Genomic DNA, 13,583 nt, shown 5'->3' with positions numbered 1-13,583 from the left:
CAGAAAAAAGTGCGTTGCAGTAATCTAGGCGAGAGAAAACAAACGCGTGGATCAATGTTTTTGCATCGTCTAACGACAGATAGGCTCTGATTCGCGCAATATTTCTCAGATGGAAGAAGGCAATCTTGGTGACATGACTAATATGTGTGTTAAAATTCAGTTCAGAGTCAATAATAACCCCCAAGTTTTTGACTATAGAGTCACTTCCCACAGTTATGGTACCGAGCCTACTTGTTATCGATTCTTTCTGCTCACTAGAGCCAATTATGAGTGGTTAATGGTTAACATTAAAAAGAAAACGTTTTTCAAAAAAGATTTTCAAAAATATTGAAAATATCTTATTTACAATCTCACAAAGCTTGTCACCTCGTGACACCGTTGTACTATGACGTATGAATACATTTTACTTTATTTGATTATATTTTTGCTACATATACTATTTTGTACTGTTTTTGCTGTCTTAATTTTGATCTTTTTGATCTTTTCATATTTGTATTGTTGTCACACTGTTGAGGATATTTGAAGCAGCACTATGTAACTTTTTAATATAGCATATTATGTCCCACAAAATAAAAACAATTTAAGCAATAACAAACATTCTTCCATAAATGTATAGACTCAGTGGGGTCCCTGTATTACTATGTAAAGGGACAATGGGCCTCACTCACTTAGCTCGTTTCCACACATATTTTGTTCTTATCGGCCTTTACGCAGCTTTCCACGTTAAGAGTCTGATTCATCAAAAGAAATGTGTCCATGGATTGTGACGGACGTACACTCTTTCTCACGTCTGCTTGGGATCAGACTTACATGCCTCAAACCTTCCGTTTATGTTTGTAGAATGTCTTATTCTTCATAGTAGTAAATAGTGCAAACCTCAAATAAAATATTTTTATACCCAATATTTGTATAACATATTTATAATTATAAGTAATAATTATTAAGGAAAAGTATTATTATTTGTCTAAACTGTTCTTGATATGGCGCACATGTGTTTATTTGGGCATCAGGGAAAAAGGGTTCAAGTCCCCCCCTCAGCATGTGCCTCCCAGAGATAGACAGTTGTATCAAACGGGGGTCCGTTAAATTTAAAAGGTTGAGAATCACTGACGTAGTAAGAGAGGTGGTGTGTATGAAGGTAGGTGCAGTAATAGGTGGTGTTTCTAGCTCGCAGCAGCAGGGGGCAAAGTTTTACTGCAGAGCCTCCCCAGCAGACCTGCCATCTGTAGCAGAGAGTTGATGCCCTCACGCACCTTCATGTGAGTGTAACCGATCTCCTCCACACACACAAACACACACACACACACACACACACACACACACACACACACACACACACACACACACACACACACACACACACACACACACACACACACACACACACACACACACACACACTCACTCATCACTGACTTCTTGGAATTGTGTATGTGTGTACGTGTGTATAATATGTACATTGTTGTTTATACAGACATGTTTGAGGTGTAGTGCTTTTTTTTCTTCTCTTTTTTTTACTTGGTTCATGTGGTTTTTCTCTGGTACATCTGCTTCTTAGAATGCATCCTCCACCTGGGCCCTCGTACTAATAGCGTGACAAAGTTTGGTGGGTTTTGTCAGCAGGATGTGTAGGAGCTACATATTTTGTATTTGTGTGGTTGTAATGGAGGACTAGGTTCTCTTAAATGAAAATGCTCTTTGGTCCACTCTCCACTGAAACAAACATAATTTAAGTGGTTTTGTTTGCTACAGTATGCACAATACATAATGTATTTGTTTACTTTCTGTACACTTGGATACATTTCTGTATACAATGTGTACATACACAGGATTTTATATACAGGAGTGGTGACTTGCACGGCTCCTTAGACGGAGACTAGAAAATGTTTTATTTTTTACATGCTCACACCATCTTCAGTGCAATCTTAGGTGGCACTGATGTCTTGGTCTTATGACTGAACTATTTGTCCTCTTAGCACTTTACACTTTTGAGCACTTTGAGCATACTGTACATGTGTGAGCATTTAAAAAATAGGGAAAGTTTATTTGTTTAGTCTCTTATTGAAGGAGTCATCCTTAACTTTTTGTGGTTGCATCTTGTGTGAGTCTTTCACCACTGTTGTTTCTCCATAATTATTGAGACTACCACACCTGCAACTCTACTCTGGACTTTGCCTGGAGTTTTTATGACAGATGTCTTGACATCATTCAGAATTGTGTCAAGTGTATTACTTGTGTGATTGACTATAGACTGGTGGGCACCGGGCCTACTCAGGAACGGTGCAAGTTGGGAACAATGCACGTTGTGAATGCATGCCCCACCCGGTTATGCAATACCCTTTGTACCTGTTGTCAGAGAAGCCATCTGTCTGTCTGTCTGTCTGTCTGTCTGTGTCCCTTTTATGCTCATATGGATCTTTCTGTCCACGTTTGCAAGATTAGCAGAGAGACAGACCGTGTGTGTGTGTGTGTGTGTGTGTGTGTGTGTGTGTGTGTGTGTGTGTGTGTGTGTGTGTGTGTGTGTGTGTGTGTGTGTGTGTGTGTGTGTGTGTGTGTGTGTGTGTGTGTGTGTGTGTGTGTGTGTGTGTGTGTGTGCGCGCGCGCGCATGCACACACTTGCATGGGTGTGTGATTGCATTTGTGTGTTTGTTTTATTTTATTTCAATTCATAAAATTCTATATTTTTCTTTTGCCAGGGAAATCTCTCTGAGACCAGGCTCTCTTTTCCTGCTTGCACTCACTTACTGCTCACCACAACTATGTGGTGAACAATATATTTACAGTAAAAACAGCAGTGCTGTTGGACTGTGAATCAAGACCTAGAGCGGTCATCTTGGAAACGTTAGGTTCCCGGTACGATCCCACTGGCTGTGTGTCGCAGTGCCCTTGACCAAGACAATGAACCCCCCTGCTGCTCCTAATGAGCAGGTTGATGTCTTGCATAGTTCCCCCCACTGGCTGTGTGAATGTAATGCTAAGTGCTTTTAAGTGTCAGAAAGACTAGAAATGTGCTGTAAAAATGCTGTCCATTTATCATTTATAGGCCTAGTCATAGTCAGGCCTGGAATTTCATCTTTTTAGGGGTAAGGCCACTTTGGTCTTGTAAATGACAGCAAGGACATCAATTAAAACACTGATATTAAGTCCACTGAAATAATTAATTATGTTATGAAGTTATGAAGGAATTTGTATTAAATACATAGTATAACTATCAGTTAAATCAAATAAATGATTGGTATTTACAAATTACCAATATTTTAACAAACTCCTGAAAAGGAGTTAGAAAGTTCATACTCAAAGTCACTGGACTGGTTTGAAGATGGAGATGGGGACTCAGGAGGAGTTAAGAATTCAGAATCTCAACAAAAGACACAGATGTCTAATGAAAAACACTTAGATGTAACTGTAATTCTATACTCTGATGAGTGATGACCTTATGTACTGTAACTGTTGGCCCAACAGCATGTGCATGATTAGTGCATGTGATTGTATGCTATGTGTGTCACGTACGCGGTGTCTCAAAAGTCACATAGACTGTCTGAGTTGCCTTTGCACCTGGCAAACCTTAGATTGAGCTATTTTTGATCATCCTTTTTGTCTTCCTTTTTAACACCTTTCTGGCACTCTACGCTCTTGTAAGGGCCTATAGTTCAGTTGTATGTGTCCTTCTCTGACCACAAACGGTTCACGTCCTGTTCTACAGCAGCAGGATGTAGTCTCTGTGAAGACTACAGGAAAGAGACGGAGCATGCAGAGTAGTTGTTGTACTTGGTATGTGACTTTAGGAAAACAACAGCCAGCAGTTAAAAGCACTTGACATCCCATCAGATCAGATGTGCAACCCCAACCCCCATCTAGTCTCTCGCGTTGGTCTAGCCCAGTGGTTCTCAACCTGTGGGTCGGGACCCCCAGGGGGGTCCCCACACGATTTTGGGGGGGTCCCCACATGAGCTTTTTAATACTTTTTTTTTTTTTTACGAAAAAAAGAAAAGAAAAAGACCATTACTGCATAAAAAGTAATCAACAAACTATACTATAAAACATTGGCCAAATTGTCAAATAATATAAGATAGAGGCAAAAAAATTGAAAATAGCCGATCTACAAGCTCACAACGCCTCGCGTTCATAGTTATATTCATAGTTAGTTACAATCCATTAAACAGCAGATCCTGTGCAATGTAAAGCAAGTTCACAGAGTGCAGATCAATGGATACACAACGACATAGACTGTATGAAATTTGAACTAAAATGATAACTGAAGTGACATATATGCTTATTATTACAATTAATTAATTAATACAATGACCATCTATTATTTCTTTAATAAAATATGAATTATAAATGTGAAGGCTAACATCACTTATGTTTTTAAGGTAGCACATAGGGTATGATAGGAGGCAGGATGTGGGGAGCTGGGTGAGTTTTGAATTTGCTCTGTTTCCTGTCTTGAGAAAAAGGATAAAGGATGCGTTACAAACCACAAACTGACGTTCACACTCATTGTTTGTCACATCAATAAATATCATACATTAATACTTATTATTTTAGCTACAATATCACAGTGTCACCACTAACATTATATTTACTCTCTATAATCTGTTTCAAAATCGCAATGACTTAATTGTCCAGTTGTTAGATCAAGGTTACAGCTAGGGGTGGCACATGGGTTAGGGTGGCAGTGTGCGTGCGTGCGTGCGTGCGTGTGGCTGGCTGGCTGGCTGGCTGGCTGGCTTATTAGGGTTTGGGTGGGTGTGTGTGCTGTGTGTGGCTGGCTGGCTGTCTGTCTGTCTGTCTGGCAGCTCAGAGTCTGGCAGCTCAGAGTGCAACAGTGAAGACCAATGTAGGACAACACAGACATTGGACAATGTGAGTATGATAACATTTAAACATGCAGTATTTATAAATATAGTACATTATAAAACCCATTATACCCATTATAAAACATTTATAAGCATTTATAAGCAGTTTGTAGACAATGGACTAATCATTAAAAAAAATGTTTGTTTACATTTGTAAATTATTTATAACTATGGTTAAAAACATTTACAAGCTATTATTAAGTAGTGAATTTTTCATGAATAAGCCATAAGCATACATTTGTAAATGATTATTAAATTATTTGTAACAAAAATGATATAATATTTATAAGCTGTTAGTAGATAAAGAACTAATCATAGACGAACTCTATATACATTAGTAAAGATATATCAAATAATGTATAATATCATTGTGGAACATTTAATAATTATTTAAACATTATTTAGAACACATTAAAACATTATTTCTATTTTATTTTTTCATAATTCAATTATTTTATTTAATACGTAGGAAATCATTTGGAAATGATTTTTTGAAAGTGCCGTATATTGAGTTTATTTGTGATTTAGATGATTTCTTAAACATATATTAAGCCATGATAAATCACATGTTAAATCTTTGTTGTAGCCCAAGGCATTAACAAACCATTTATAATTTGTTAAAACATATTTTGTAAATGTACAATTTAAAAATAATCTGGAGATCATTCTTTCCACATTATCAATTTTACTTGTAGATAATTAGTGAAATGTATACCTCCATGTTTGCTCATGTTTAACGTAAAGGATCTATAAACCTTTGGTAGATGTTCTTGTGTGCCCTAATCTAAAGTGAAGACAATGCATTATTTACAACTGTTGGTTAATGTGGACGTTTTACTTAGCTGTTGCGAACTAACTCGCTTTCATGAGTGCAGACACGAAGCAACAAACCTCCGCACTGGTGGGCAGGCACTTTACCACTGTGCCACCCGACCCGAGTGCACATTTTATATCTTAATGATTTTTTTTTATACTGTTATACTCTATACCGCTACTTGATGTCACAAGATGGATCCCAAATTGGGTAAATGTTTTACTAATCATTGTTAAACATGAAATAATAATGAATTTTCTTCACTTTAGATCAGGGCACACAATAACATCTACCAATTATTTATATGTTGTTTACGAATGTCTTACAAATAATTTATTAAAAATTAAATAATAATGAAAAGTCTTAGCTTTAGAATAACGATTTATATATTATTATATATATTCTTATATATGTCTTACAAATCCTTTGATAAACATGAAAGATAATTGCTTCGTGTCTGCCTGAAAGCAAGATAGTTCGCAACAGGTGAATAAAAATTACAAATTAACAGACAGTTATAAATAATGTAAATGGTAAACGTTCACCCAATCACAAACACAGACACCGATGATGGAGGAAACCATGCAAGGCACCAACCTGCTCATCGGGACAATCAATGTATACATTATTTGATAATAATGTAATGTATACAAAGAGTTTGTTCTTTATCTTTATCTTTATCTACTAATAGCTTATAAATATTATATAACTTTAGTTGCAAATAATTTAATAATAATTTTCAAATTTATACAAATAGCTTATTCATGAGTAATTTACTAATAATAGCTTATAAATGCTTTTTAACCATAGTTATGCTATAAATGATTGAAATTTTCAAATGTAAACCAAATTTTGTTTTCATTATTAGTTCATTGTCTAGAAACCGCTTATGCATGCTGCTTATACATTTTTCATAACGGGTCGTTGTTATGAAGTGTGCTACACAGAGGAGAGAGGAGTAATAAATGTTATGTTTTTTATTTACTCATTATAGTCCATATAGAAAGCAGGGTCCACGCTCATACGGTGGCATTTCTTTCGCCACCTGCTTTTTTTTCTTAATCCTTGAAGTGCGTATTTCAACATTCTGCCAGGAACCACGCTGAAATAATGTCCCATGGGGTTACTTTTTTTAACCCATTCTTACTTACTTTACAACCTACAGAGACAAATAAAACACATTTTCCCATACAAATTGAGCCCATGGGAATTCATTAAAATGTGTATTATTAAGATTCAAGCACATCCTGAATCTATTACAGGACACAAATGGCAAAAAAGCCAGATATAAACTGCTCAAAAAAATAAAGGGAACACTTTGATCCCTTAATTCTTTTGAGTTTTTTCATGAACTGTGTACATACTGCTAACGAAAAAACTCAAAAGAATTAAGGGATCAAAGTGTTCCCTTTATTTTTTTGAGCAGTATATTTATTTTCTACTAAAGACTTTAGCGATGATGATGATGATATTTTTTGTAGATTTTTGTAGTTTAGTGCACATTAAGTTTGTAAAATTAAATATTAGGACTTGAGTGGTGTGCCAGCTGAGAAGAGTATAGAATGTAAAAAATATATATATTCCACCCTTTTTTGTGCTTTTTTTTCTTTGCTGTTTTTGTTCTGAATATATATTTTGTCATAGGAAATATTGTGTCTGTATGTTTTAGCTCATTAATAACAGTTTTGTTCTACTTTTGGCCTTGTCTACACACAAACTATAATATCTTAGGCATCACAGAATCTTGATCAGAATATTATAGCCGTTAGTAACCTCTTTACTTGCCCAATGTACTAGTATTTAGTCAAAAGAAAACTGTAAGTGTGATATTGTTTCTGCTCTTTTTTTGCATTTTCTTGTCCTGAAATATAGTAAAGATTTGCCTGAATCTTAATAACAACCATATATATATATATATATATATATATATATATATATATATATATATATATAGGGTGATATCAGCTAAATTGGGCCACTTTTTGGTAAATCGCTCAGCTAAACAGCCCTATGGAATATATAGAATGCAAGTGCTAATAAGAAAATATTTAAAATATTGTTTTGATGCTCATATTAACCCTAGGAAGTATTAAGTTGTTGTGTATTAAGACATGCTAATAACATTCGTTAGGGCTGCACCATACATGGACAAATTACATCGTCAACTTATGACGGCCGTTGTCCCCCTTCAGTAAAAGATGAACTATTTATAAAATAAAGATTTTAAGGTGTTTTTAATTCTACATTTTAGCTATAGAGGCTAATTATAATGTATTACGGCATATTTGGCTTATTAGCCAGGGATACTTAAAACATTTTGTGTCCTTGATTTTAATGTATTAATATATTTTTAAATTTGTGGCGATCCAGTCGGATCAAAGGCGGCTCAGTAGGATGGAGGAGTCAGGGAGGAGAGGCAGGAGGAGAAAGGAGGTGAACGTGGAGTCAGACGGTCTCACAGACCAAGGCTCCGGCGCACAGGATGCTACAGGAGATCAAGGTACACGTGCACACTCACACTGTTCCTCTCTCTTCTTACATCATTATAGCTGCTTGACACCCAGTATTTAAAGTGTATAGTTACCAATGGTTACAAGGGACATGCCATCATGTTGGACCAATGACAATCGAAAGAAACATTATGGACGTTAGAACGTGTTCCTCCTGGTGTTTTATTTCTTCTCTCATTATCTCCCGCCAGGCCGGTGTGTTTTCACCCCTGTCGGTGTGTGTGTGTGTGTGTGTGTGTGTGTGTGTGTGTGTGTGTGTGTGTGTGTGTGTGTGTGTGTGTGTGTGTGTGTGTGTGTGTGTGTGTGTGTGTGTGTGTGTGTGTGTGTGTGTGTGTGTGTGTGTCCATGTGTCCGGGTGTGTCCGTCTGTGTAGAGCTTATATTGGACACCGCTGGATTGATCAGCCATAACATTTGTGTGGGAGGTCACATTACATTCTGGCCTAAAACGCTTGAATCGTAGGTCGTATAAGGGTTAGGGTTAGTTCCCCTGGATGGCTTGGATCATGGTGCAACTCCCCACATTAGCCATCCCAATTTCCACAACAATTAATTAACCATTTAGCATTTTCAAAACACACTTTTTGCAAGATTTTGTCCAAAACTTACATCAATGAGTACATATTGTCTCTGGAGTCATGTCATAAACATGTATCATTAAAATGTTTCATATTCTATTCCGATTGGCTACGATTGCCTTCCGATTTTTTTTTACAGCATCCGATCTACCCTAAATTTGAATCACACATTGAGGGTTCTCTAATTGTCAAAAAGTAAATATATATTATATATATCATTTTTAAAAAGAGTTGTTTTTCTATTTGTTTCTAAAACCATTGTGAAAAGTTGATAATGACTAATTTTCCAATTTCTACCTTTTTGCTCTGAATCAAAAATTTCAAAAATGAATTTCAAATGCAATTATTTATTTTTCTCTGTTGACACGCTGGCGTTGACAGCAGTTTTTTACGTTTCTTTTGGGTTTTGCGGGGAAGCCAAAGAAGCCGCCGGACTTTAGACAGATTTGGCCCTCATTTATCAATGTGCAGACTGTGAAAATCATCTCATGACAGGGTGATGTACAGTATGAAACGGTCGTGTCCATGTTGGTTAACTCCAACTGGAGTCCACTGACAGCCACAACCCATGACATACACAGCCCTGGCTAGCCAACCCAGCCTGGCGGAGATATGTGTTCTGTGTCTAGTTTCATGATGTCACATTTTTTACTAAGTCACAAATGCATGCAATAATGTCAAGACATGTTCATTATTGTGCATCAGACATATTAACTTTTCTGCAGAAATTGAAGATGAAGATGAAGGGGTTCTTCGTCCATTGCACCAAATCACTTCATTACAGATTATCAAATTCACTGTGTTCTTTAAAGTAAACATTGAAGCTGATCAATATGAAAGTTGAACTGTATTGTACTAATATCCTCCAGTTGCCCAGAGAGAACTCAGCATCCAGAGAGAACTCCGCATCCATAGAGACATCGTCAGAGGGTGTGCAGTGATTCTTACTCTGCTGTGTGCTCTACTAGCAATGAGAACCACAGAAATGGCCCTGCATTGTGAGTACCTGTAGCCTATTTGACAAAGGTCAAATTCATGATCTTACAATATATCTTAAAATAAAATGACCATGCTTCACTTTTGATAGCGTGTGTGTGTTCCGTAGTACTCTACACTGGCGCCTGACCAATGGCACACCCAGAGCATATAGCTTCCCCACTTTTATAGCTTATTATAAACCAAGCCCTATTTACACAGTTAAAGTTTACATTATGCTATTGCATTTTCTTTTATTTGATAAACTATAGCCTGTTCTACATGATGAACTTTTTTTATTTTAACGACTTTTAAGGAGTTTGATATGCCTCGGGCCATGGATGGACCCATTTGATATGATTGGGATCAACTGAGGATTTTACAATGTAGATTGGGGTTCCAGAAGTAGAAATCGTATCAACACTCAATCATTTAGCCGGGGGTCCCCTGGAACCCCCTCAAGGACCCCTCATTTTGTGGAGCAGGAACTTACAAACAAACAAACAAATTACAAACAAATTACTCACGCATGCGCAAGTTTGCCAATTGTATATATATATATATATATATATATATTATGATAAATATTGATCATTATGGAAAAGATTATCGTGATAATGTTTGCCCCCACCCCAAATGACCTAAACGTTGTCTCCCCCACCTCTGATCAAAGTTAGGCACCTATGGTAGCCTACTTTATTATGCATGTTGAGAACTATTCACATAAAAACACACCTGATCAAGAGCATTGAGTTTTCTCTCTTCTTCTCAAAGCTCCTTTCCGCACAGATACTTGACCTAATCATGAACAGTAGTAACAACTGTGTTTATTGTCACCTTTTGGTCCTTTACAGATAATTCAGACAATAACCAGAACTGCAACGACCGGATCTGGGAGGAAGACCAACTGATGACCAACCTGACCCTGGAGAAAGACCACCTAGAGGCCAGATATAAGAACCTGACCTTGGAGAAAGACCGCTTAGAGACCAGATATGAGAAGATGACCCTAGAGAGAGACCAGCTACAACATGATATAAACCAGCTTAAGAAAGAGACGGCAGGTGAGAGTTTTCTTTTTTTTTAAGGAATATTATTAGTGTATTATGATTGATATTGTAATTACAAGAGAAGTAGCCTACCCAGTCAGCTGGTACTATATATGTACTATCACGTCTGTACCTGTTACTATTACCATATATACTATGAAGTCGGTACCAGCTGTAGTACTTGGAGCCCAGTCTATGACGTCAGTACTGTGACATCAGTCATAATGACGCACCAACTTGGGAGAGTTCTGTGATATAAGTGCCGTCACACATTTCAATCAATCAGCAAAGCCAGGTGAAGCACGTGCGCAGAGAGAAAAAAAATCCAGGAATTTATCACGACTAGGGCGATGCCCGATTGCATGCCCTAAAGATTAGGGCCTAACCCAAGGGCTAAACACATTTTCTTTTAGTTTGTATCTTCTTCAGGCTGAAAGCGAGGGACAATGGGCCCTAACTTTCACGTATTATATCATCATATCATCATATATCGTATTTTACTATTTTGAAAAACATTTTAAAATAGTTCAACTAGCCGATCTACATCAACACGTGAGCTTGTAGATCAGCTAAATTTGACCCCAATATTGAACTATCTTATTACAAACGAGTTTTGCTACAACGAGTTTCAATAATATTGTAGGCTTTATTGTGGGCAAAGCTGCATAGATCACCATCACATATGTTATTTCCTCATACGTCATAGATTCTGCTAAACCAATGGACTGTGTATGTACTGTATTCACATTGTATCACAGAAACCTAGCCTGAATATGTAGTCATAATATACATCATAGATAACTGATGTCATAGCCTAGCCCAGGTCTACCTTTGACCACTGTATCTTCTGGCAAACCCTAACTCTTTTTATTTAATTTTTAAGTTAAAAAAGATATGTAGACGTACTGTACATGAAATGTCCTACTATTACTATCACTCAATGACTCTATTAATATGATTTTTCTCTGCAAGTCTGTATGATGATGGAGTGTATGGTTTTGCCTGACAGTCAAATCATGTCATTCTGCGTAACTTAAGTAATCACTTACTGATGCATTTGCAATTAAGTATCAGTTAATTGCAAATGCATCAGTAAAACTCTTGTTTGATGTTTAGTTACGCCGTGTTCCAATGGATGGAAGAAGTTTGGATGCAGCTTTTATTGCAAATCTACTGGATGGAAAACTTGGGATGAAAGTAGAGACCAATGTCGTAAGACAAGAGCAGATCTGGTGGTCATTGACAGTAAAGAAGAACAGGTCAGTGTGTAACCTGTTCAATTAAGTGTAATTCCTTGATTACAGTGAAGACCTCAATGTAGAGAAAATTAATTGATCATAGTTCAATCATTTACAAACCATCAGGAATTCATTGGAGGATTGACCCGTGGTAGAGGATCATGGATTGGTTTGAAAAGGTCTAATGACAAATGGACATGGGTGGCTGGAACAGCACTGACAACACAGTGAGACATTTTAAATGTTTTTTTATTGTAATTCTATCAAAGTCACTGTATGTGCGTGACTGAGTGGATGTGGTTAAACATACATGTTCTTCACTCTGCAGGTACTGGGCCAGTGGAATGCCTCTTAACTATCGTAACTGGGACTGTGCATACTTGCACGAAGATGGAGGATGGCATAATAAGCAATGTTCAAGTACTCAAGATGCAAAAACCCTGATCTGTGAGAAGTGACGTTCCTCTTAACTTCATTGATTTAACTCCAGCTTAGTGTTCTGCTTTTAAGTTTTAAGTTAAACCTTGTAATTAGTAATGAAACTCTTGTACCCTTAATCATTAACACAACCCACCAACTATTATGTCTTAGCATGGTTATTAATTTAGCTCTTTATGGACAAAGTTAAAGTTTACACCATCTAATTGAATGAGGAACACAATGTGAGAATGTTGTTCATTGACTACAGTTCATCATTAAACACCAATTGCAGTGGTGTATGAAAAGGGGGATTTCACCGCAAGGGTGCCCTGCTGGCAAGGATTTTTTTTAAAGTTACTCTTAGCACTAAACGGCGTGGAGAAAGTGAAAGAAGACAGAACTATCGCCGAAAAGCGCCGAGGGTGCTGCTGAAGGAGCACTAAAGCAGTGAACCCCCCCCCCCCCCCCCCCCCCACGGAAAAAGGTGTGTCACTGACCAATTGTGTCTCTCAACACCAAGCTCAGAGAGACAGGATTCAACACTGCCCTGTATAACTGAATCCATGGACTTTTAACTAGGGATGGGACGATAATCGTTGGTATCGTTAGTATCGTTTATCACGATAACAAACACTCACAATATAATCATATCGTTGAGATTTTAAATGATGGTGAAATTGTCCATCATATTTTTTTCCGTCCACGCCAAATCTCTGTGCCTCTCTCTAATCTCTCTTAATGTTCCCCTCAGAATATGTATACTGTGGTGCAAGTGGTTATTCAAAGTCCCATCCCTAGTTCTGACAGACAAAGCCCATGCAGGTCACATTCTACATCTATGTGCATGCAATTTAACCACTTTCAACCTGCTGTCCCTATGTTGAGCATTCCACATTCTAGATGGACATTTTCAGTAATGGTTAACATTAAAAAGAAAACGTTCTAAGATTTTCAAAAATATTGAAAATATCTTACAATCTCACAAAGCTTGTCACCTTGTGACACCGTTGTACTATGAAGAATGAATACATTTTACTTTATTTGATTCTATTTTTGCTACATATACTATTTTGTACTGTTTTGCTGTCTTAACTTTTTGATCTTTTCATATTTGTATTGTTGTCACACTGTTGAGGATGTT

At 37.1% G+C, this 13,583-nt stretch overlaps 1 protein-coding gene across 1 annotated transcript; it reads left to right on the top strand.

Moving 5' to 3' along the window:
* The first annotated feature begins 4,815 nt into the window (after window positions 1–4,815).
* LOC311053107 (uncharacterized protein) lies at window positions 4,816–12,678 on the top strand. The gene is made up of 7 exons (XM_084068510.1): window positions 4,816–4,866; window positions 8,044–8,173; window positions 9,630–9,758; window positions 10,590–10,799; window positions 11,901–12,043; window positions 12,149–12,249; window positions 12,351–12,678. Exons 2-7 carry the CDS (start codon window positions 8,068–8,070, stop codon window positions 12,478–12,480), a joined length of 819 nt encoding a protein of 272 aa, XP_083924636.1. The 5' UTR covers window positions 4,816–4,866; window positions 8,044–8,067; the 3' UTR covers window positions 12,481–12,678.
* Window positions 12,679–13,583: the final 905 nt, after the last annotated feature.

The sequence above is a fragment of the Gymnoscopelus microlampas genome (assembly GCF_963454915.1).
Source record: "Gymnoscopelus microlampas genome assembly, chromosome: 10".
Taxonomy (NCBI): Eukaryota; Metazoa; Chordata; class Actinopteri; order Myctophiformes; family Myctophidae; genus Gymnoscopelus; species Gymnoscopelus microlampas.
Note: the sequence above shows the minus strand (reverse complement) of the source record. Positions and strands in the feature narration are given on the sequence as shown.